This window comes from Pavona decussata, unplaced genomic scaffold (assembly GCF_977016875.1).
Source record: "Pavona decussata unplaced genomic scaffold, jaPavDecu1.1 SCAFFOLD_36, whole genome shotgun sequence".
Classification (NCBI taxonomy): domain Eukaryota; kingdom Metazoa; phylum Cnidaria; class Anthozoa; order Scleractinia; family Agariciidae; genus Pavona; species Pavona decussata.
The window spans coordinates 72,796-98,214 of NW_028145458.1; the positions used below are offsets into that span (position 1 = coordinate 72,796).

The window sequence follows — 25,419 nt, forward strand, 5'->3', positions numbered from 1 at the left end:
ACAAAATGTAAACAGTAATTGCTCTTTTTAATCTGTTATCACAAAATTATAGTCATTAGAAGAACGTTTAGGTGCCATTGTAGAGTAAAAAGATGATGATGACAATGATGGTGGTAATAATGATGACGAAAACGCAGACTGACTAAAAGTCCTCCCTCGTGACCTTTAACGCTGTATATTGCTTACTTCCTGACTAGTTTCGTAGATCAGCTTCCTTTTCGTTCACAGACGTGATTCGTTTCCACCAGACAACTGTTTCTCCATACTCTTAGAAGTACATTAGCATTTTAGCTAAGGTTTTCGTTCTTGTACAACCGAGAAATGACGAAAGTGGAACTTCACCTAATGAACAAATACAACAACGAACATAACGAGGTGAGGTCAGCGGACTCGCGTCTGGTGGGCGAATAACGGGAAATCTAAAACCCGCCGGCAAGAACAGCTTTTCAGTTAGTTTAATGGTACGCTGACAGTTGCTACTTCCAAACTATATCATTTATGGCGTGTTGTAATCTTCTGATAGCTTGCAAATTGGATACAGAACTTGTTGGATAGACACTGACATACAGTCAATTAGTTTTTTTTTATTTTGCCAATTAAACAGTATTTGTAATACCGTGGATAATCGTTTTATGCTGAAATAGTTGAAAGTAATCCTTAACGTCTTCACTAAAGTACATCCAATCCAGTATGCACAGTAAACTATGAAATTTATTTCTGAAGGGAAATACGACAATTAATTTTTTAAGACAACGTCAATACCCAATGCGGTTGTCATCGAAGTAGCAGCACCTAATAGAGTACAATTGCAGTAAATTACCTCAGCCTCAATAAATGTGAGATTTGGCTTCTTACCGGAGAGCCATATAAGTCGAATAACAGAGCAAAGTTTGTGAGGTGAGAGCAGTGGCACACAGTGTGAGTCTTGTTGGTGTAATACATGTAACATCCATTGCCAAGCCATCGATCATCCGGACTGCTGTAAGGGAACATGTAACAACAGTTATACGCGTCACCAATTCGTATGAATACCGTCAGTACTCAAGAAAAGATTCCTTTTGATTGCAAATAAGCAAATATTACTATAGGAAATGCATCTGATAAAAAATACAATTCAACTCTCCCCTTGAATGGGGACAGATCTTGAAGACGCAAGTGTTAAGAGGTTGAGTCGACATAAATGTTATCCTTTTAAGAACAATTTATTGGTTCTATTCGTAATATGTTTTTCTTACTAGTATACATATTTGAAGTTTGAAAGAATTTATCTCCTTATCGGTGCCTTATTCAGTACAATGTCTGTATGGTAAAAATGAATTTTTATTCTTTGGGAACCAGTTATCCCTGTTGTTTGTAATACGTTGTCTGTATTTATTTAATCGTATCAAGAAATGATCCATTATACCGGATCAAATTCGTCACCTCTCTTGTAAACAAAAGTCTTGTGTTGTTTATATGAAGTTTAAACGAATTTTGTTTCTTTTGGAAGCAAGTTATCTGAACGGCTGTTAATAACGAACTTTGTCTCTTAGATCTAAGTGATTTGAACTATCTGTAATAGGAAAGTGTCCGTAAGGAGAAGTGTCACATGAGACAAAACAGATCTACAATACACTATTGACTGACTGAAGGCGTTGCACTTACTTTGAATCCATGTTAAGGTAACCGCAGATAACAGGTGTGGTGTTGTTAGGGTCCTAAAACGTGGAAGGGGCATTCACATTAACAAGACATTACGTTATCTACCGGCGGAAAAATATGCTAGCTGATGGCTATAAGTATGTTTATAGCGCTTATTTGATTAGATTTCTATCCGAATGCAAGAATGTTTCTGTAAGTTCGATGGACTGGTAAGTGACCTACACCTTATATTTCAGTTTTGTACTCACATGAAAAAGTCATACATTCACAACCTCCAGTTACTACGCATTGTCACTGAACAATTTAAGGGGACTTGTGCAGATAGATCCTTGTTTTTAATTAATTGTTTTTTTTTTCTTTTAATGAAAATCTTATCTGACACTGTTTTTTATTACACTTATTGTTGTTTGAAAATAGTGCAATACATTCCGTCGTACATTTTAGAAATATGATTGTATTGTTATACATGAATTTAAATCTGATTATATGCTTCAAATGATTATTTTCAAATGATTATTTTATTACGTTAAATCAAATTAAATTGTAATTCAGTATTCCAGTGACAAAGGCGACCTTAAAACAAACGTAGTTAATGAATACAGTTGTTTCGTCTTGCGGGTATGATGAAGATCCAAGAGGTCTGATTTATTTCAAGTCTCTTACCAAGTGTTCAAAGGCAAGCACTATTGGGTCTGGCAATGACTGATAAAACCCTGCTTCTCCTGTGACTATTTTGCCGGATATAATAATGGCGTTAAGTTGGGATTTGTTGTAAGGTTCCAGTGCTCCCATTTCTTCCAGGGATCTGAAAAAAAAAATTGGTTTTGTTCAATCTTTGGGAATTACAAATCGAAACAACGGAAGCCAGATGTAAACAACAGCACTGTAAAATTTGCACCAGCAAAGTGTGGGTGGATAGCAAAAACCTTCCGGAGTATAGTATTAACGGAATCACTACAATTGACGGTTATATCCTCTTAGGTTGTTTGGCTTATACTAATTTATATTAGTAAACAAACAAAACATTTTCCGTTTTACTATAGTGTAAGGATAAATCTGTTCTATTACAGATGTTGTAATCTGATTGGCTCGACTCGCGCAGTTTAAACTCCAAACTAACAATTTAAAATAATTAAAACGTTTCATTTTAGAGCGGTTTCTAATTCAGTGTCGTAAAACCAAAACCAAGTAATTATTCTGGCCAATTTCAACATACGCAGACAGGCTAATTTTAATTAAAATGAGCCAATCAAAATTTAAAACATGCCAAGCGTGGGAAAAGCCGGCGAACGAGTAAGTCACGATTGGTTTCAGAGATTGACAAAGTGGTGCAAGGCTTGCTAACCAATCACAGAACGTAGTAAAGAAAAACCGAAACAAACTAGAAATTACTTTCGACACTCAAATGAAAATAGCTCTAGTGGAATATCAATCAAATAAGATTTATTACAAGTACTAAAAAAGTGGATTATTCGCTCTCAATTTCTATGAGTTACAGATAATACAGGATGCGTCCGCATCATCTATCTCGCGATAGTCATCTAAAGCTCATCATCTCGTTCTCACAATCCAATTCAGGTTCAATAAAAACACTAGTAGAAGTCTGGGAGACCGAGAAGCTGTTGTGTCTGGAGACAGAAGCCGTATGCGAATGCTTTCACTGCCTTTCCGAGTTCTCTCGAATTCGCTTCTATCAGTCTTTCTTTCAGTTCTATAAAAACACAGACGAAATGTTTTCCGTTTGGTTCAGAAACAACCCACATGAAATTTACCTTGTTTTTGTAAAGATATAGAAACACTTTAGTCAATCAAAATGCACGTCAGTTCTCTAACGCACTTCAGTACTAACTCAGCCTCTGACTTAACATGGTTTTAGGTTTTTGAACTGATTAAGCAGAGGTTTGGAGTATTCCATCGCAATAATGTCAAACAGTTTTCTCACCTTATCTTTAGTAAAGGATCAGATATTAGTAATTCCTCCAAGTTCTTGTAGAATATTGAACACAAGCATGTATAGTATGCTAGAAAAACAATCATTACAAGGGCGTTAAACCTTGTTCTCTTTTCATTTTGGTTACCAATGTGCCATTAATTAAAGATGATCATAGGGATCAAAAACAACAAATTCTACGGAAGGTTGAAACCAGTTCTGTCGTGTCACAAGTTTATTATGTTATTATGAATTCAAACGAGTGTTTTGTGTCATTAATCATTGCTAAGCAAGGGCCACGGGGAAATATACAGAAGGGGATGCACATTTATTTTCTCCCAATGAATGGTTAGCTTGCGGTGTGACTTCTACAAAAGATACCTTCTTCGTGGATTGGTTCAGTGGCAGTGCAGATAAAATCCCGTTGACATTTTGACTTTGAGATGCTAATTATTTTAGCTAGCCATGAAATGAGAACTTAAACAACAGGAAGAGTAAACTGCGCATGAGCAGCAAATGTATTGAACTACTACAAATAATTCGTCTTTTATTTTCCCTATTTCAATCAATCTAAGAGGCAATCTTTTACTGAAGCCTTACCATTGATGATGTACACATCATTCGCAAACATGCCTCCTTTCCCATTCACGCAGTTTATCGCTGTGCCATATTTATTGTAGGTGAGATGCGCGGTAGGACTGGATGCACACCAGCCGCCATCTTGGACAGCAAATACTTTCCAACCACGACTCCTGGTCACCTCAGCACACTTTTCCACGGCATTCTTACGAGTGAGGAAGCTTCCTTTTAATAACTGATGTGTCCCCTCCATGGTTGGAACTGCTCGGTCTTGATCGTTATCTCCAAAACAGCCCAGACTGGAATAGAATCCTGGAACACACCAACACGAATAGACATCAAAATGTTATAAACTGTGATTGCAAATACGTTGGCACAGAGGCAACAGATTTTTGCTAGAAAATTTTCTGTTTTGAGAAAAACTAATTTTTAATTTTCTTGCCTTCTTTGTCAATCCATTTCAGAATAAAAGCTACCCTATGTATGTGAAAATACACTGGGGGTTACTGTAAATTAAAACAATTTAAGGTACCCACTAAACTATGCGAACATTAAATGTGATTCCGGTAATGTCCAATTTAAACGTCATCTTATACATATATTTTAATACTGCTGTAGCAAGAGAACGCTTTCAAACATTTATTTGAGCTAGTCTCACCAAATGCTAAATCTTAAGACACGGCATTGAAGCGTTTTTAAGTCCGTAAAAGTAATTTTTTTGACAGAGTATTTTGCTTAATTTGTTTTTATTTGTTTATTGTCCTTGAGAAGCCTCAACTGGAGGAAAGTCAATAAAGTATGAATGAATGAAAAGTATAAAATGATTTCCAGTGTTTCGACAGTGATACTTCTCTTGTGACCACGGCACAAGGGACCATTTAGCAAAAGCGCTATTTTTACTGGCGAATGATTGTTAGTATTAATTATAATTGCTATTTGCTAGGATTAAGGTATCCGCTGGTACTGAAAACAGAAGGCTTACCTGAAGCTAACTTATCAGCGAGTGCATCTCTAAATAAGGACGAAGGAAAACCAATCTGATTGCGCGCGAGTGTTTCGTTTCGGCTGTCCGGCTTTGACGAGTTACGTACCATGGAAAATGAAAGGCCCTTGAACTCAATCATCTCAACCACAACAACTGATATTTCTGTTTTGAGGGTACAAAAAAAGTCAATAATTCATGCGCGATAAATATTTACCTGCTGGTGCAATTTCACATTTTTCAAAGGGATGTTTGAGAAGAAACTTTAAATTTCAATTATATGTTTCACTTTGTTTGAGTAGTTTACTTTGGGACATAGAGTTGTAACTTCTTTCTATACTGCAGGTTTTTTTATGCAATTCGGTAAGAATCTCAAACTGATTTTGATCCCAGCATCCATGAACAAGGAATAAAAACAAGAAGCAAGAGTTGTTAATCAGTCAAAGCTAGGCTAAGTTAATGGAAACGTTCTTACCAACATTGGAAGATTTGGTTTTGAGTCCAAGATTGTTGAACTTATTCGGGTCAGTAATTGCGTTATTCAACATGTCTTGAAGCTGTTGTTGAGCGATGACTTCAGTGGTGTCCTCTAAAGCTTTCACCATCTCCGTGGCCCTCAGTGAAATCTACATATACAAATAAGTTTATGTTTCCGGTTTAATAATTTAGTAATGAAGTAAAAGTCATGCCTTTTGATCATTTGCAAAACAACCAATCATAGCAGGCGGCTAGACAGTTCCATGTTTAAACCGGGCCTAAGATCCTCGCCCAGCAGCCGCAGGAATCAGAGATTCATTATATTTTACCTTTTCCATGCCGTTCCACGCCTGCCTGTTTTCACGGTCCAACAGATTGTTCACTGCCTCACCTATGTTCTGTCAAAACACCAAGATTTTCTTGTCAATAAATGCCAAATATCCATTACGATCTTGAGCACGAGATCGCCTTCTTGTTACTGCTGTTATTGTTTGTTTCGTGGCTTACCTGCAGACTAGGTGGTGCGTTGCTACAGACATTGCTTATCAGGTTTATAGATGGTACCTTTACTCATAGCAAGTGTGTCGTCCACGTTAAATGAAGTATGTATTTCTCTTTGTCTTATTAGAAGAGTGCCCGTTCGCTGTACGTTCACATGTCAAGGCTAATTATCGAGCAAATATGCAAAGTCAGTAAAAAATCTTACCTCCAAATAACAAGTTAATTCCTCTTTCGTAACGTTCTGCATTGTGCGGTTTGCTTCTCGATTCAGAACATTCATAATATCAATTGAAGCGTATATGTCTCCTGCGTAAATCTTGTCAATTTTCGGGTCCAGAATATTTCGCAATTCCTTGCCAATGTCAAGCAAATCTGAAAAACTTGCACCCCTTTTAAGCAGTTGTGTCAGCTGCGGAGGAAGAGATCGTAATTCAAAATTGTAAGCAAATTGAAATTAAAGTTTATATGATTCTTTTAACTTCGACAGACACAGTAACTATCACAGAAATGCCATGAAAAGATTCAAACCATCAGTACCGAAGGAAAAATCAGGTACTTGCCTTTTGTTGCAGTTCATACATGGCCTTAGTAATGCAGCGCGTGAGATCCGGTACTCCCCACACCCCTCTGGTAATTCCATTGTAGCATGTCCTCTGAGCCTCGCCTATGTATGAGTTATAAATTTAGTGGGTAAGCTTGTCCAGGATGGGGGAGTAATCACACTGAGTTCGAAATGAGGAGACTCAAGTCAATAACAAGAACATTCCATCAAAAGAATCCTTTGTATACTCTGACAAAACATGTACGTGCAAAGCAACTTGGCCTGGAGGTACAAAATCTTCAATTGCTAATTTTCATACAGTAGTATTTTCTTTATCGATACAGGAGAAAGTGAATTTTTTCTCCAGAGAGAACGACCGCTCATGCCACATCATGGCACAACCTGCTCAGTTACCATTTCATTCCTTATTTAATTAACCATTCCAGAATGGAGCCTTACCCTTCAAGTAATCTTGTGGACAGGCCTTGACATCTGTACTGCTGGCCACAGTGTGACTCCATAGAATATCTTGACGCCATTCAGCTGCACAGTAGGCGAAGTCACCCTCCGACGCTGGGTATAAAAAAAGAAAGAGTCAGTTATATCACATCATACTTAAGGTTATGAGCATCATCTATTCAGCTTACCTCGGCATTGTTTTCTATCGCTGTGAAGAAGAAAACCTCGGTTACACAAGCAGTGGTAGCTACCATCTGGACTGTTGATACACACGTGCTGACAGCCGCCATTGTTAACAGTGCACTCATCCAGGTCTGACGTTTGCAAAAAAGATGGAAAGAGAAAGAAGATCAGCAAGAAAGTGAGCCAGCTACTTTAATTTGTTCAATAACCACAATAGCTCATCAAGACTAAAGCTTAATTGATACACAGCATACTTAGCGCTTTCTGTGTGATTGTAGTTGATGGTAATGGAAATAAAGTCGTTGGCCCAAGCACATCGTTTGGACGAGAAGGGTTCGCTCCATGGGAATTCATTCGGGGTCCAGTGGGAGGGATAAGATCGATTCAACAGAACAAACGTAAACACTGAAAATTTGCATCGCAACACTAGATGTATTTCTATATTTACGTTCACGTGGATAAAGCTAAAATAGCAACTTTAGCAAGATTGAAAGCTTCTTCCGATGTTATAAGACGCTGACAGAAGCGGCAATAAATTTCATTCGGGTCATTCGGGATACAGCGTGTGCGATGAGATCGATTCAACAGAACAAATGTAACCACTGAAAAGTTGCATCGCAACGCTTGATGTATTTCTATATTTACGTTCACTTGGATAAAGCCAAAATAGCAACTTCCCGATGTTATAAAACGCGCGCTTTTTCGTCGATTGGCAAACACGCAAAACCACCAAAAGAACGCACACGTCCACCGTTGCGTTGCTTCGCGTATCGAAAGGAATCAGAGTGCGTGTGTAATTTAATTGTTTTATTGTTTATACATAATGTATTCCCCTAATGAGGCATGGCGTCAACGGATCCTTTTAGCGTAGTTTGCTGCGAGTACCGCTTTACGGTTACCACTATTCACTTCTGCACTCATGTGTTGCTCACAGGAGCCTTAATTTTTTTTTTCCATTTGAAACCGAGGGGCAGGTTCGGGGATTAAGTAGTCTTACACAAGAACCCGACGACAAGGTCAGAGTATTGGAACGGTTTCAGAAAGGGTTTGGAACGACTGACCATTGCGCCAGCGTTAAGTGAGGGGTAGTTACTGTCTTTAAACTTGAGCATGATAAACCTTTGATTTACTTTATCGATAAATTGCAATCTGATTGACGTGACAGATCTGAGCCTCTTGGGAGATTGCTGGAAGCGTCTCCAAAACGTTCAACAGTAAATCATATTTATCGACATTGTGAATTCAGTAGGTGGGTCCCTCGTCTATTTAACTGCTCGTCCTGTTTGTACCAACTTTAAACAGTGAACTCGTTTTTTTTTTCGGTAGAAACCTCAAGATTTTAATCCAGTATCATTGAATGCCAGACTTACCGATGCACTCTTTTCCGCCACCAATGTAACCTCTTGTGCATACACATTCAAAGGAAGTTCCGTTCCTTGCACAAAAAGCATGCTCGGAACATTTTAATGGACAATCTTCTCTCTCTGTTTGTGAAGAAAAAGGTGACATTGGTTAATTCAAGTTTCTAGTTCACTCTATTCTTAATCTTCGTTTCCGCGACTGAAATTGTAACATACCCACTACTTGCTTGACAGCATAATCATCCATCTCTATGGCCAGGTTTTTAAGTCTTCCTCTCTTGACCGCCAGGTTAAGAGGCCTGATTGGCAGGACTGCGTTAGAGGCAAACACCATCCAGAACTCAGCAAGTACGATCCCATCCCTTAAGAACAAAACCATTCAGTTAGTTCTTCTAAATGATTCGTTTCACTTAATATGATATATGAATATTTCGTTTGCGTTATTGAAAGTGTATCTAGTATTGGAACAAAACAAAGAGCACGAGTTACGTCACTCCGTTCTTATTTCTTTTCCTTGATGATATGAAGTCACTCATACCTGTTATGTAGATTTACAACATACATGCGCAAGAACGTGTCATCATTTCGGTAGATGTCTTCAACCTGAAAATATAAATGATTCGTTTTCTTAATTGTTTATTTTTTTTTTCAAGCTAGAACAAATGATTTGTTGGCAACTACTTCATATTCTCCGGACGTACTTCATTGAAGTCAATGTTAAACAATTAATTTCCCCAAAATTTCCTTCTTTAAACATGCACAGTTAATGTTGTTCATGCAGCTTAATATTTTGTTTCCCATTATACGTCGGGATTCTTGTTATAATCAACGACAATTAAGTTCATAACAAGTAACATGCGTCAATAGTCATATGATACTTATTTTTAAACTGACTGGGTACTAAGTTTGGGGACGCCATTTACATATGAAATGACTGGATATCAAAGCCGGGAAATATCAATTTGAAGACTGAGATAAGATCCAGGGGCCCTGGAGATGATAATAAATGACATGAAGCGCTAGCAAACCTACTGAGAGATGCTCTTTTTAATGCAAGCGATAATCGCCTTTTTAGTAAACCTTTCACAAGTCTAAGTGCCACTCATACTATAATATAAAACATACCCCGTTTTCAATTTCCTTGGCGAGGTTTACGAATTGCGTGGTGTTTGACATTCGAAATTCCTCACGCCATCTATTTGACGAAAACTTCAGGTCAACCATGTAAATTTCGTGCAGTGCTAAAACAATAATAATAGCATTTATAATCAGTGTTGAAACAATATTGATAGCATCACTATTCCACGTTGTAACAATGACGTTAATAACAGCAGTCAGTGCTGAAACATAAAGATTGCAAGTGCAAAAAAGACCTTTGACGCAGGTGTTTATACAGCACTATAACACAAACTCATCAACTACGCAAGTATATAATACCAACTCACACTTTCCAGTTCTGATGGGTTGAAATACCGCTACTCTGGTATTTTGCGATCATGAGTACAAATGAGTCCCGTTCAAGCTTTTTTATTTTATTCTCGAACGACGTGCGATTCTCTTACGTCCTCAGCACAGCAACTGACCCTGCGTAACTGATGCTGGAGGGTATCGGTGTAGCACAGAGAAGAGCGTAAACAACATACTAACCGACGCAATCAATTCCATTTCCTTTAGAGCCTAGTGCACAGGTACAGAAAAAATAAGGCGCTTGATTGGTGCAGACACCATACTTCACGTGACAATTATGTCTTTCCTCTTTACACTCGTCAATATCTGAAGAATGAAGAACAAACGAGCAGTGGTATAATAGATGGCTTGCAAGAGGTAGGCAGAGAGAAAGGATGGTTCCCAAAAAGTGATGTGTCTCAGCCAATTTTAGTCCGATTCTAAGCTCCCAATGACAGCAAAGCAAGAGCTTAGGTTGTTATGAATAGAAGTTGCTAACACTTTATTACCACAACCAAAGATAAATATTTAGTTCCTTAGTAATTCAAAAAATTTGCAATGTTCAGAAAACTGTTTGGCGCAGCTAATGGGAGCCCTCACCCCCTCCCCACCCTCTCATGAAACGACAGGGAATGCAAAGAATAGTTTGGAGATAGAACAGACTCTAATCGCTCCCTACAAAAACCAGAGACAGTGAAGACTTGTACCATGAAAATAAGGAATGTTCGTTTTTTTATCACATGCATTCTCAAAGAATTTTGAAAAAGCAACTACTGATCTGGATGGCCGTTGAAAGTACGTTCTTATTTAGAAGGAAAGGGTGAAATGCCCCAAGAAGGAGAACTGTTCATGATTGCAACGAGGGATTGTGTTTTTTTAGGAATACTGTTATTTATCTTGCACCTATTAGCTAATCGTGCACTGCAAGAACTACAAGAGGAAAATAAAGAGCATCAGGTGCGAAACAATCTCCGTATCTTGGCTAGTCTAGAATTTTACCAATTAACGTCTCTCTCAACAACATAAGTTGGCCTCAAGTAATCAGGCTCTGCAGCGGCAAAACGTTTCTTCACTGAGCTGACCAAAGAAGGGGAGGAAACCAGACTCATCAAAAGTACGGGAAGGGGGGAGTTCAAACCCCGGTTATCTCCACTGAGAGAATATTTCGAGATTTCGAAAATTGCATGGTGTATTTTGCTAGGTATATAAGCTTACCCCAGCAATCTGTGCCATTGTAACGGAATCCCGGCAAACAATAGCAGATGAAGCTACCAAATGTGTTGTTACACAGTGAAGTTCCGTTACAGTCATCTGTCCTAGCTAAACACTCGTCCAAATCTTCAAAACAAAATTGCAAGAAACATCCATTGATCAGTAACGACTCATTGTATCTTTATCGTGATTCTATTTACAAACGTTACGGATAAAAAGGAACGATGTTTTACAAAGTCATTACCGTAATAATTTAATTTTACTACGCTATATTATTTGGATAAGACAACAATTACCTGTTGCTGCCCAAAACAAATCGTTGCCTTAAGAATTCGCGCAACACTGTTAGTATTAAATATTTGATTCGTTTGACCAACTTCTTTATGAATGTTGGACGATGTTGTAGGAAGTTTGATTTCCACGAAAAATGTTTAGCTTGTACATTCACATGCTTGTAACTCAATAACCTTGCCGCATTGAGCGGCTAATCGGATAAAAAGGAACGATGTTTTACAAAGTCATTACCGTAATAATTTAATTTTACAACGCTATATTATTTGGATAAGACAACAATTACCTGTTGCTGCCCAAAACAAATCGTTGCCTTAAGAATTCGCGCAACACTGTTAGTATTAAATATTTGATTCGTTTGACCAACTTCTTTATGAATGTTGGACGATGTTGTAGGAAGTTTGATTTCCACGAAAAATGTTTAGCTTGTACATTCACATGCTTGTAACTCAATAACCTTGCCGCATTGAGCGGCTAATCGAATAAACGTCGCTCCAAGTTAATTAACTTAGTACTCGTCAATAGAAATAGACATTTATACCTTCACAGTGGGTTCCATTTCCATAGAAACCAATAGAACAGTTGCAGTAGAACGAACCATTAATATTTGAACACTCCGCGTCATTGTGACAGTCATGGGTTCCAATCATACATTCATTGATATCTGAAAATAGTGAATGCAAACATTCAACAGTTTCAGTATTGTTGTGCAAAGCTAATAAAGGATCTCAACACGTGTTTACTGCAGCATCCAAGAAACCAAAAGTTTGAAATTAGTCCACCAGTATTCATCAGAGTTCATCGTTACTGGAAATGGATGACTATTTCCCAGATCATTGTACTAACTTAGCCCCTGTGGGTCGTACTTCAGACAAACTATCGATACTTCTATGTCAAAACCCGTTTACAGCTAAGTGTTCTGTTATCCTGTTTTTACAGTTACATGCTGATGATTCAACTCTTCCGAACTTGAAATTTTGACCAGACACTACAAAAATTACTTGAAAGGTAAGGCTTGGCAAGTAAAATTAGAAACATTTCCGTAACATAAACATGAATTAGAAGGACGATAAAAATGATTAACATTCTCTTACCAACACAAGTGAAACCATCTCCTGAATATCCTGAAGAACACGTACAGTAAAACGATCCTTTATTGTTGAAGCAGGTCGCCCCCCAGCTGCAGTTGTGGGTGTCTGTTTCACATTCGTCAATATCTAGGAAAAAGGGAATGGCCGAGAAGTGGTATATTGGACAAATAATGCTTCAAAGGGACAAGCAAGATTATGTCCAGGATACACATGTCAAGAATAGTTGATACACAATGAAAGGTGAACGTGGCTGCAATTTTTCCTGTTTTCTTTTTTGAATTTAAAAAGTGCAACGGTACTTTTGGCATAATCTCACTATCTAGTAGTTATTGTACTATAACATAATCATCTGCAGTACTCTTAAAAGAACTAAGAACAGTAATGAACCTCTGCTAATGCACGCCTCCCGTGGGCGGATGCTTAAATGTCATCTCAAAACTGTCCAGTTATGGAACACTAGTGGAACGTTGTATTGGAACACGCCTTTAGAAAACTAAAACTCCAGTCAATCAACTTTCTTTAAATAGACGTCTGGTACTATTGCATTCTGTATAAAATTATTTTCTACGTTTAACAGATATGATAGAATTTTAACCAGCTAAGATGATTCTATCCACTCAGTTTACCCGCACAGGAAACTCCATTGCCAGAGTAGCCAATCAAACAGGTGCAGTTGAACGATCCATTAGTGTTAGTACAGAACGCATCAGCATGGCAATTGTCCAGGTCATATTTACATTCATCAGTATCTAAAAACGGAATATAATGACCTTTGAATATCAGCACACTTTAAGTACTGTGATAAGAATATTTTAAATTGGGTTACTTGAGGATACACATTTCTGAACGGACATTTTTTTCGCTGATGTTTCTGTCCAGCTCCTTTTTTCAAAAATGTATTTGCAATTACATTATTGTTACTTTGTAAGATATATTTTCCACCTAATTTCCGCACTTTTGTATAGTTTCAGTGTGTATAGATTATCCTTATCTTTCCGTTTGTTCTACCTTGTTCTACATTTAACCGATCATTCTCGTGTTCCTGGAATTCATACAACGCTTGTACGTCATTATTTTATTATTTTTTAATTGTAACTATATTTTCGTGGAACGTTGTGCGTTTGTTCTTCACGTTCTTGTCTATTTCTTTTAGTTCGTTCGTAGTCGTAAGCAACTGAATCTCAAGATTTCAGTTCTCAATTGAATCTTGAGAGCGCATTGGCTCAAATAGAAAGCGTGATTGAACATTGTTGTTTTGCCTGATTCGGCGTACTTATTAATAATAACACACTCCAGAAGCTCTTAACAGTTGCTGATTATAGCGCGCCATTCGGCACGTACCAACACATTTCTGCCCAGTGCCATGGTATCCTCGGTTGCAATCACATAAGAATGATCCTTTTGTATTGGTACACGTAGCATGTTTATGGCAATTATGTGTGCCCAGGCTACATTCGTCCAGGTCTATAAAAAAAGTAATGATCAGGAATAAGTGGGTAAGAAGGGACTTTGAAAACACCTTTATCTTTGAAAGCTCTCGAGCCACTGGTGGAAGTCTACAGAATTAGATTGTCTTTCACACCATTTTTCTTTCGAGACAGACAGGTACTGTCCACAACATTGAAACTCGTGTTCGAAAAAGCACATAACACGGGAAATGGGTATTTTTTAACTTATGTTATAAAACGAACTACAAAGGAGGTTTTCCAAAATATTTACCTTTGAATTTCTATCTTTGACGAGAACTTAACCGATTTTGATAACACACCTGGCGGACGCTAGGCCAAACCTGATGACAGGGTCTTGTTTTGGTACAAAAGCAAGTATAAACTTATGGAAGATTTTCCCGTGGACGGGGGAATGTTGAATTGCGTCCAGTTTTGCAACGGTCAAATTCAAGATCGAAAGAAACTTTAAAATTGATAAAAATGAATGGAAGAACAAGATTTAAAGAACCATGAAATAGAGATATTTTGTTTACTTTTCCATTATTGGATACCTGAGCAGTTGACTCCATCGCCAGTGTAACCGACTTGACACGTGCAGTAAAATGAACCGTTTGTATTGGTGCAGAAGGCATCAGCATGACAGTTGTGTAGATCAGCTGTACATTCATTTATATCTGACACAAGAAAAAGAATTAGGTGAGTTTTAAGCAGGTTTAGTCCTTCAGTAATTTTCAAAGTTCATATTTTTTTACACATCACAGATCTTTTTAGTTTCAAGAAGCGACTTCTGCAAGATTTACTATTTTAGCAGTGACTTTAACCTTTACAAATTTTTCATTCAAGTGCATGTGCTTGAAGCAATTACGCTTACAGTGATAATCTTAACAAATGAGATATATATTAATTTTTCACACACAAGTAAAGTTGATTAACAGGTTTCCTCTTGCATATCTCGAGACAAAGAAACAGCAAACAAAAATCCCAGAGAAAAACAAAAACAAGCAAAAACCTAAAGCCAAAAAAGGTTTCCAATAAAAACCTGCTGATCTGTCGGCTACCTCTTGTTTACTTTACTAAGAAGAAATAACATAAATTTACCTTCGCATGCAACTCCATCTCCAGTAAAACCAATGTTGCAAGTGCACTGGAAAGATCCCTTAGTATTGTTACAATGCGCGTTGACGTCGCAGTTATCAGTATTCGTTTGGCATTCATCAATATCTAACAAGCGATAGCGAGTACTCAGTTAGTGACAAAAGCGTTTAAAGGGAAAGGAAATGCAAACATAGATTTATGGTGAGGGACATGAACACGTGAACTCTATTTAGCTGGTCAAGAGCATGGCGCTGTGTTAGATAATATTAAATGTATGATTATGATTCGTATCTTAAAGTTAACCTACCTAAACACGTGACTCCGTCTCCACTGTATCCTATGTGACACGTGCAATAAAACGATCCCTTGTTGTTTGTACAGTTAGCGTCATCATGGCAGTTGTGAGCATAATGTGAGTGAAGAGCTGTTAGTCCCTCTAGTGAGCACTCGTTAATGTCTAGCAAATCAAAACAGGGTAGCAAACCGTTATCATATTAGCCTGCACACTGGAAAGACTAAGACATCTTGCCCTTCGTTTCTGTACCGGTATTTTTCAGAATCAGTTTGACCTCTGAAATCGCTACACCCAATATCAAATTATCTCCCTATATTTCGTGTCCAATAAATGCAAATATGTACATCGATGCTTCAGTCATGTGATAGGCAGAACGTGGAACGGTTTTAAAGTGGAATGGTTTCATAGAATCCTCCCTCCCTGGCGTCTCCTATAAGGAATTGTTATCTAGAATGGTAAGGACAGGTAGGAAGTACAATTGCTCAACGAGTTTTGTCCTGGAAAACGAAAAGTAGAGGAAGAATACGAAGAAAGAAAACCCTGGAAAATATCATCATCAAGGACCTGGTTAGGAGGAAAATGGCATGGAATTATTTATGGCGTCCAGAAAAAAACAGGCCAATACGAGCAAACTGTCAGTACACTGTGCACCTGTGAAAGGGTCTGATGGGCATATGTATATATATATATATCTTAAGCACAAGGGTCACTGCTAGTGTTCGCAAGGAGAAATCGACCTATGAACAGCCAACTAAATTTTTGAAACTCAAAAAGGAAAAATTCCTACCCTCGCAAATAACGCCATTTCCAGAGTATCCCGTATGACACGTGCAGTGGAATGATCCTTTGGTGTTCGTACAGTTGGCATCAGTATGACAGTTGTCAGTGTTTGTGCCACACTCGTCGATATCTAAAAATAAGCAAGGAAAGTTTTGAAGAAAGGCAGAAACCAAAACATTCCTTAATCATTATACCCATCGATCGCATATTTTAGTTCGGAATATAACATTTCCACATACCTCTGCACATGACTCCATCTCCGCTATATCCTAAAAGGCAGGTGCAGTAAAACGAGCCCTTTGTGTTGGTGCAAATGGAATCATTGTGGCAGTTATGTACCAAATATTTATAGAAGTCACTGATTCCATCAGGTTCGCACTCATTTACGTCTACAAAAGCAAAGGACGTGTAAAGTCAGTTCATGGAGAGTGCGAACAAAAATAATAATAATAAAAAAGAATACATAAAAATTGACTAACCAACACAGGTGACTCCATTTCCAGAATAGCCATTGAGACAGGTGCAGTAGTACGATCCTTTAGTATTTGTGCAGTTGGCATCACCATGACAGTCATGTGCATAGTGTGTATGATTGATAGACAGGGTATCCGAACTGCATTCGTTTATATCTGAAATAAGACATTCATTCATTTTCAACACTTTTTGAACAGGAAATGCTACTTCTTGCTCCTAAATTATTTTGACAATGTAGCCTAGTCATTGCCTTACCTACACACGTGACGCCATCTCCAGAGTATCCCGTATGACACGTGCAGTAAAAAGATCCTTTGGTGTTGGTACAGTTGGCATCAGAATGACAGTTATCTTTATCCGTTAGGCACTCATGTATGTCTTGCGAACAAAACAAAAAAAAAATAAAGAAAATAATATAAAATTTAGGTTCCATCTATTTCAAACTTAAGAGATAGTTACTCCGAGTTGTCAAGAATAAAGATGTTTTGCTACTGTTACTGACGCTTGTCTCGATTGCGAGTGGACAATTCTTTTGCCTGGAGAAAGAACCTGAATAAATTATTTTATCATCACGTACACAGCAATGCTACAGCCTGCAGGAGAGAGTTGATAACATCAGTCAAATAAATATTCAGCCGTTAGAGCTGTTCGAGGCCAAGAGGAACAGTGTATACCAAAATAACATTGACTCGAAAGCAGAGGTAAAGGATGAAAGATTACGTTTCATTAGTATGGTAAGAGCAGATTAAAGTATCAGATATTACATGACAAACAAATTTTCACTTGCATCGAGTTATGTGTTATGGAATATACAAACTATAAACTTAAGCGGGTGAGCATTTCCGTATTAAACCCGCGCACTACAAATATTAAATATGATTATTATTATTATTATTATTATTATTATTATTATTATTATTATTATTATCATTATCATTATCATTATCATTATCATTATCATTATCATTATCATTATTATTATTATTATTATTATTATTAAATATAATTAAGTTATTTTAAGGTTAAAAAAGCGCGAAATGTATTTTACGCTATATTAAAAATGGATCAGGAGTTAGTTAGATTAGATGTGACGCAGTTTCGAAACCCACATTAACACTAACAACATCTACATTGATCATCCTCGTCAATGATAATTCTCCAAAGAAAAACTCACCCACACAATCCACTCCATTACCAGAATAACCATTAAGACACGTACAGTGGAATGATCCTTTGGTGTTTGAACAGTTTGCATCAGCATGACAGTTGTGAGCAAGATCACGATATTCATCTGATATCTGATCAGGGAAACACTCGTTCACATCTGCAACAAATGGAATGGGTGTACTCTATTGAACAGTTCGACTTACAAAGTTGCCGAATTTTGTGAGCGAGTTGTCAACTTGGATGCGCTGAATATTGCTTACAGTATAGTAAATACATTTGGCAAGGCCAAAGCAACGACTACAATCCAGAGTTGTCTATGGGTTCCACTCGATGCCGTCGTTCACATGCGTCGTGATCACATTTACGTCGGGATTGAATGGAATAATGGGGAAAATAAACAATGGCGACTGAGACAATCAGATTGGATAATAAGGAACTCTATGAAATCATGCTGAAAGTGTACTAATTACTATTGTATTTTAAAGAAAGACAGTAACATTAAAAAAAGCTTTCCAGTGCGACCCCTCCCCTAGAAGATAGATCTCCTTGTGAGCATGTGCCATACCTACACACGTGACTCCATCTCCAGAGTATCCTGTATGGCACGTACAGAAGAAAGAGCCATTAGTGTTGGTACAGTTGGCGTCACTATGACAGTTATGGGCATAGTGGCTGTGTACTGAGGCCAAATCATCCGGTCGGCACTCGTTGATGTCTTGGTAAAAATTAAAATAAAAATGATTAGAAGTTTTATATCTGGCACGTCATTCGCTCTACAAGTACTATAGTTGTATGAAAACAAATCAGGGAAATCTAACATTGGTACAATGGTAAAAACCTACCTACGCATCTGACCCCATCGCCAGAGAATCCATTTTTACATGTGCAGTAGAAAGACCCGTTGTTGTTTGTGCAATTTGCATCGCTGTGACAGTTGTGAGCAAGATGAAGATATTCATCAGAAATCTCACCAGGGAAGCATTCATTAATATCTGAAAATCAATAGAGGAGAGTTAAAGAATGCTCACTTTTAGACCTATGGAAAGAACATCAAGTATAAATGGAATACACTTGATGGCATATTTTAAGCCTGGTGAATGAATGAGAACGATGTATATTATTCAATGATTAACACAGGCATACTCGGTAAAAGGAAATCCAAGTGCTTTCTACCAGGAGTCGATCCTAAGACCTTGAAAACAAATCAGAATATAATTACAGGGACGGAATAAAGTCACACTTATACCATTGTTGTAGGCGTCCCATAAATGCGAAGGGTAAAGAATTTCTGTACCATTTCTACTGCGCCTGCAATGGGTATCTATTTTATCGCTTGCTTACTCCAAACATTATGATAAGTTTGTTTAAAGTATCGATGGTATCATTTCTAAACACCAGAGTGATAATTTAAAGCACAAACGTTCTAGTTTAAAGCCGAAGGTAAACGTCCCAATGACTTGTTATATTGCAATTGTCGACCAAATTAGCTTCCGATCCAATAATCACGCACCTTTTGTCAGTAAATGAAAAAGAACTACATGAATGAAATACGGTGCGTTACCTTCACAGCTGACTCCATCTCCTGAATATCCTAATAAACAGCCACAGTAGTAAGATCCCTTGGTATTGGTGCAGTTTGCATCATCATGACAAATGTGAGCCAAGTGTTGGTAATCGGAACTCAATTCATCAGGAAAGCACTCGTTTATGTCTGGAAGAACAAAAATTGAGAATAAAACATTCAATAACAACTTTCATTAACTGGCCTTCTGACGAGCATTGCTTGTTGGAGATATGGAGACAGGGTGAAACATATTCAGTCAGCACCCTACGTTCGTATGGAAAATGTCCGGCTAACGGATTCTGTTCGAATAAGCAAAGTCTATGGAGTAAAAGGCCCGATAGGGATGATGTTGAAATACTGCATCCAGCTTAAGTTACCTTCACACGTGACCCCATCTCCCGAGTATCCCGTATGACACGTGCAATAAAAGGAACCTTTGGTATTGGAGCAGTTGGCGTCGTTGTGACAGTTATGAGCAAGATGTTTATATTTATCAGAAATACCACTAGGAAAGCATTCATCGATATCTGAAAAATAATTAAGAATATGGTTAGGTTAAACCTGGTTTTCACTTGTTTTGGGAATTCCCAGAACATTGCAGCTGACATTGGGCATTTAAATTTTTCCTTTGACAAAAGATCCAGAATTTAGACGATAAAAAAAAGTCGAAGGAATATTTGACCGATAATCTCTACGGTGATCGGAAAACAACATACAAAACCCCCGATTAAAGAGCTTGACAACAACATATTTTACGATCCGCTACAGAGAATGGTTTGTTTTTCCCGATATTAAACACTTAAAACTTTTCAAACGTATGCCAGGTGGAATTCATTTTAGTTGTTACCAAATGTGATGTAGAAGTGACTTTCACTGAACACTGGTTTGCCTGGTTTGGTCTTTTTTTTTTAGAGGAGAGGCACGCATTACAGATATTCCGAAAAAAAAGAACTCCGTAAAGCTTATGTTGTTCCATGTTGTTTTCATTATCAAGCAGCGAAAAAGTCCAGTCAGGCCAAAGTAAATTATCAGAATAACCTAAACACACCCCAATAAGGCGCACCCTGAACGAATCCAATATAAATATCATTATTGAAAAAATTATACATCTCATGAATAACTACTACTATCGCAAGGTATGCAAAGAAACGAAATTAACTGGCAGTATGCGCAGCTACAGTAGGGTCATACAGCCGTTTCGCGAATAGATTGACACTCACTAACCGCTGGAATTTTCAAGGCTTAATAGTCTTTAGATTTCTCAAGTTTGTTTTCTACAAGCTAAGCTGTGATGTAACCAATTCGTTTACACACATACCAACACAGCCAACGCCATCTCCTGAGTAACCAGTCAAGCATGTACAGTAGAATGAGCCCTTTGTGTTTGAACAGTTGGAATCAGCATGACAGTTGTGTGTTCCGACGCTACATTCGTTAATATCTGAAAGACATGAACGAGTGTTGTGTTAGAGTCTGTTAGCCCAGATCCTCTACTCTAGTTAGCATTACTTTTTTCACGTGTTATTACTGACATCATCGAAATCATCGAAATCATCGCACAAAATTCTTTTACCTTCTACCAAAACCAAGATGTGTACTTACCTGAACACAGTACTCCATTTCCAGAGTATCCCGTATGACACGTGCAATAGAAGGATCCTTTAGTGTTTGAACAGTTGGCATCAGCGTGACAATTGTCCGTATCAGTGCGGCACTCCTCAATGTCTGTTGTAAAAACAAATTAAGAAAACCCCAATCGTTGCCATTGCCGCCAACGGCAAATGACGATATGATCAAAGGATTAGATTAGGATTAGATCAAAGGATTAGCGACAGTATTAATTAGAATCGTTAGAACGTTAGTTGTTACAAGTAGTTAAACAAAAAAGTGTTTGTTATTGGTTATGGATCAGGAGTTAGTACGTCAGTTAATGTTTTATTAAAGTTGGCTTAATTTTTTTGCCATTCTAAGTAATCGGATACCACATGCTAAAATTTGCGTTACCGGAACAGATTTTAGCATAATTTATTTCAAATGATTTGTTTGTTCTTTGTTAGGATGACAAGTTGGTACTAGCAGTTTGACTAAGCATGTTCTTCATTTAGTCATTTACGTTGTCAAGTTGCGGTACCCGCTCACTTGGAATGCTGTTTTGCATACCTGTACAAGAGACACCATCCCCAGAATACCCAGTAAGACACGTGCAAAAGAAAGAGCCCTTGGTATTGGTGCAGTTTGCATCGTCGTGGCAGTGGTGTCCAAGATGAGCATATTCCGGTGATAGTTGGTGCGAAAAACATTCATTGATATCTGTAGCAGAGTGAAATAATAATCGAATGAGATTAAATTTTGGACAAACATACATTAGCTTACATTAAACTGTTTGAATTTTATTTTTGTCACTTGAAAGTTATGTCATGGCGACATTGAAAAGTTGTGCAAAACTCTTATCGCTAATTTTTATTTTAAGAGTAAAATAAATATGAATAACCCTAGAGTAATAGCTCCCACGATAGTCAATTCATACCTATGCTACAGTTGATTGCTTTGTCCTGTCAACATTCATACGACCGATACTAATCGCTGCCTTTATTAATGTTCCAAGTAATGGAAGTACACATTGGAATTTAGCCTTTCTTATCTTTTGGATAAGAACATTAGTTAAGTTTATGTTTAGATTTATAAGGTCCCTACCACTAACAGGCCTTTCAGATACATTTCGCAGAAAGGAAGAAAAAGGTAGATAAAGTTTTTGTTACAAAGCAAACAAGTGCCATTAAGAAACATTCACGGCTAAAAATATCTAGTTATAATAGTAAAACCGATCGATTACCGTTGCAGAAAACGCCATTTCCGGAGTATCCTGTATGACAGGTGCAGTAGAACGAGCCTTTGGTATTGGTACAGTTAGCGTCGTCATGGCAATTATGGGAATAATGGCTGTGATGACTGGCCAACGCTCCAGCGTGGCATTCGCTAATATCTAAATAAAAGGTAATATCGATAGAAAAGGTGTACGATTAGGAAGACAATGGTACGAATACGCATTGGGTGCAGTAAAAACCTTAACTGATTACACCAAAATACCTTCACACATGACTCCATCTCCAGAGAACCCCGTGTGACAGGTGCAGTAGAATGACCCCTTGGTGTTGGTACAGTTGGCATCAGTGTGACAGTTATGCGTTCCAGAAGTACACTCATCTATGTCTAAATAAAATTTAAATATTGTCCAAATTACCTTACAGTTCAATTAGTACTTTTTTTTAAATAATTAGTAATATTTATGTACCTATGCACTCTCGTCCGCTTCCGTAGTAGCCCTCCTGGCAGCCGCAGTTGTAAGATCCTTTGGTGTTCGTACAGTTGGCATCCTCATGACAAATGTTGGCCAGGTGTTTATATTCAGAGGATAATCCAGATGGGTCGCATTCATTGATGTCTGTATAATAGAAATTTTAAATAAAATGTCCATAAAAACTTGTTTAACAGATAAGCAAACGAAAGGAAGATATCGGATAGCATTACCAACACAAGTGACACCATCTCCAGAGTATCCAATATGACACGTGCAGTGGAAAGAACCCTTAGAGTTGGAACAGTTGGCATCAGCATGACAGTTGTGAGCAAGATGCTTGTAGTCATTAGATATCTGATCAGGGAAACACTCATCGATGTCTGAAATAAAATGAAAGGGATAAAAGGTATCTTTTCCATTGAAAGTGTTTTTTCATGTTTTCAAAGTTGAAATGCGATAGAAACGTATCTCGTTATCACGGCAATGGCCTTTTCCATCCTTTTGTTCTCCTTTTACAAGTAAGTTTTGTGCACAAAATCTTAAGTACAATGATAGGATATTATCCTCTTACTGTAACGTTCAAGACGTTTTTCTCCAAATGGCCTTTTTACGCATTTAACAAAGGATATCATTTAAAGTATTTGAGCAATAGATTTGATGTTTTCACTTTAGGTTGCTTTTTAGGATAAGAATTTGGTTTTCCGGTATATTCACTGTGTAAAAGTTACCAATACATCTAAAAGGTATTAAATTGGGCTTTCAACCAAAGAATTTATTTGATAAGAAGGTTCTCTGCTCAATAGCTTTTATGCCCTCTATTGATGTAAACAACTCAAAATTCAGTGGATCCATCAATTTACCAACACACGCGATTCCATCTCCTGAGTATCCCGTATGACACGTGCAGTAAAATGATCCTTTAGTGTTTGAACAGTTGGCATCAGTGTGACAATTGTGAGCTAGATGACGGTACTGGTTAGGTATCTGATCAGGGAAACACTCGTCCACATCTGCAAGTAAAATTTTATTAGAATTACAAGATCCTCAATTATTTTTTGGCACGAGATGGCAAAGAAAATCAGGTGTGATATTTAACTGATTTATTTATTTCGCTTTACTCACCATTGCACCTGACTCCATCTCCTGAGTAACCATAATGACACGCGCAGAAGAATGAGCCCTTGGTGTTCGTGCAGTTGGCGTCAGCGTGGCAGTTGTCCGTATCTGTGGTGCATTCTTCGATATCTTCAGAGCAATAATGTCAATAACAGATTGAGTAAAAAGGTAAAATTTGACTTTTTGTTCGTGCTGTGAATTGAGAATTAAAAGGCAATGTCCCTAAAAGTGTTCCACTCGATTTCAGACTCGAAAATACTTTTGCCTCATATTTATATCATCAATACCACTATCCATCCTTATGACGAAAATGCAGTTAGAATGAGAAAATAGTTTATTTTACTGCCATTATCAGCATTTCATCTCTGAACGACCGTTACCGGCTAAAATATGCAAATTTTAGACGCTGTTATTCAGGTTTTTCAAGGATCGTTAAAAGCTACTGCGGGCCGTTAAAACCTAGACCATTTGTACTCATTTGGAAGTATATTGCTTCTTCTTACTGTTCCAATACGATTTAGCCGTATTTCTCTGTAATCAGCAAAAACAGGTTATCGTTATTCTAGTAATTCAATTAAGTAAGCAAACTGCACCAAAATATGCCTCAGAAATTTCACAAAATTCTTAAAAGTGGCACCTAACCTAGACTTAAAAACATGTTTTAGTTAAAGATAAAGAGGTATTCTATCAATTTATGCAATAAAACTTGTGGCACAACGCGATTCAGACTTGAAGGTTTCGACTCAAATTTACATATTGATGCAGAATTCGCGTTCCGTGACACCGGCTGCTTCGACGGGAAATTTCTCCAAATACTTGCCGCTCGGAAGTAAAATATGTTTTTTTAAACGAAAAAAATTATTTTTCTTCGTCTTCTTCCTTTTTCAATAAATAGATCTTTAGAAATATAATTATTCCTAAAAGTTCAGCAGCCAAACCTTAATTTTTATTTACTAAATCGTTTTAACGCTTTCATTGGAAGCATAGTCTTTAGAAAGGTCATCGCATTTGCTTGTTGTAATATTTTGTTATAATTATTGATATTATTAAGCTTAAAAATAATAAAAAATGCCATTAGGCAACTTTTTTGTACTTTATTTGCAGGAAAACCGAATGGAAGTGTAGACCATTAAGTTTACTTTGCCACTAACCTTTGTTAGTCTCGCCCTTCCAAACGTGCTTTGTTCGACATACAACAGTTGTGTTTTTAGGGAACATTTTTTTTACCGGTAAAATTAAGTATTTACATTTTACAGCGGGCAAGTCCTTCACGAATTGACCTTTACGCTGTATGGGACGAAAGTACACGGTAGTCCTTAAAGATAAGTTGTGAAAACGAGGATTGGACTCCAAAAGCCGAGGAATCGAAAACCAGAATAGGGTGTCTATTCACGTCTAGTCCACATTTTAATTACATGTTTATGAATTCCCATCACGACTAAACTGATTGCTATTTTTGCTTGAAAACGGTGAAATGTGTACAGTCAA

General features: G+C 37.5%; 1 protein-coding gene across 3 annotated transcripts in view; it reads right to left on the reverse strand.

Annotated features, from left to right (window-relative positions):
- Positions 1-25,419, reverse strand: part of LOC146484177 (uncharacterized) — an 81,238-nt gene that overhangs the window by 12,675 nt on the left and 43,144 nt on the right. For all 3 annotated transcript variants that reach the window (XM_085104992.1, XM_085104991.1, XM_085104990.1), the window contains 43 exons: positions 23,938-24,060; positions 23,676-23,825; positions 23,046-23,195; positions 22,810-22,959; positions 22,605-22,727; positions 22,351-22,500; positions 21,678-21,827; positions 21,120-21,242; positions 20,836-20,958; positions 19,895-20,044; positions 19,515-19,664; positions 18,796-18,945; positions 18,519-18,668; positions 17,961-18,110; positions 17,042-17,164; positions 16,792-16,941; positions 16,552-16,701; positions 16,320-16,442; positions 15,545-15,694; positions 15,241-15,363; positions 14,694-14,816; positions 14,036-14,158; positions 13,321-13,443; positions 12,698-12,820; positions 12,145-12,267; positions 11,316-11,438; positions 10,302-10,427; positions 9,780-9,895; positions 9,193-9,257; positions 8,871-9,016; positions 8,664-8,777; positions 7,299-7,424; positions 7,111-7,224; positions 6,671-6,774; positions 6,316-6,519; positions 5,939-6,007; positions 5,608-5,758; positions 5,133-5,297; positions 4,172-4,462; positions 3,584-3,662; positions 2,305-2,446; positions 1,645-1,697; positions 856-979 (listed from right to left, as the gene is read on the reverse strand). In XM_085104992.1, the coding sequence (XP_084961118.1) occupies positions 856-979; positions 1,645-1,697; positions 2,305-2,446; positions 3,584-3,662; positions 4,172-4,462; positions 5,133-5,297; positions 5,608-5,758; positions 5,939-6,007; positions 6,316-6,519; positions 6,671-6,774; positions 7,111-7,224; positions 7,299-7,424; positions 8,664-8,777; positions 8,871-9,016; positions 9,193-9,257; positions 9,780-9,895; positions 10,302-10,427; positions 11,316-11,438; positions 12,145-12,267; positions 12,698-12,820; positions 13,321-13,443; positions 14,036-14,158; positions 14,694-14,816; positions 15,241-15,363; positions 15,545-15,694; positions 16,320-16,442; positions 16,552-16,701; positions 16,792-16,941; positions 17,042-17,164; positions 17,961-18,110; positions 18,519-18,668; positions 18,796-18,945; positions 19,515-19,664; positions 19,895-20,044; positions 20,836-20,958; positions 21,120-21,242; positions 21,678-21,827; positions 22,351-22,500; positions 22,605-22,727; positions 22,810-22,959; positions 23,046-23,195; positions 23,676-23,825; positions 23,938-24,060 (5,738 nt within the window). The remainder of the gene's footprint in view (positions 1-855; positions 980-1,644; positions 1,698-2,304; positions 2,447-3,583; positions 3,663-4,171; positions 4,463-5,132; positions 5,298-5,607; positions 5,759-5,938; positions 6,008-6,315; positions 6,520-6,670; positions 6,775-7,110; positions 7,225-7,298; positions 7,425-8,663; positions 8,778-8,870; positions 9,017-9,192; positions 9,258-9,779; positions 9,896-10,301; positions 10,428-11,315; positions 11,439-12,144; positions 12,268-12,697; positions 12,821-13,320; positions 13,444-14,035; positions 14,159-14,693; positions 14,817-15,240; positions 15,364-15,544; positions 15,695-16,319; positions 16,443-16,551; positions 16,702-16,791; positions 16,942-17,041; positions 17,165-17,960; positions 18,111-18,518; positions 18,669-18,795; positions 18,946-19,514; positions 19,665-19,894; positions 20,045-20,835; positions 20,959-21,119; positions 21,243-21,677; positions 21,828-22,350; positions 22,501-22,604; positions 22,728-22,809; positions 22,960-23,045; positions 23,196-23,675; positions 23,826-23,937; positions 24,061-25,419) is intronic.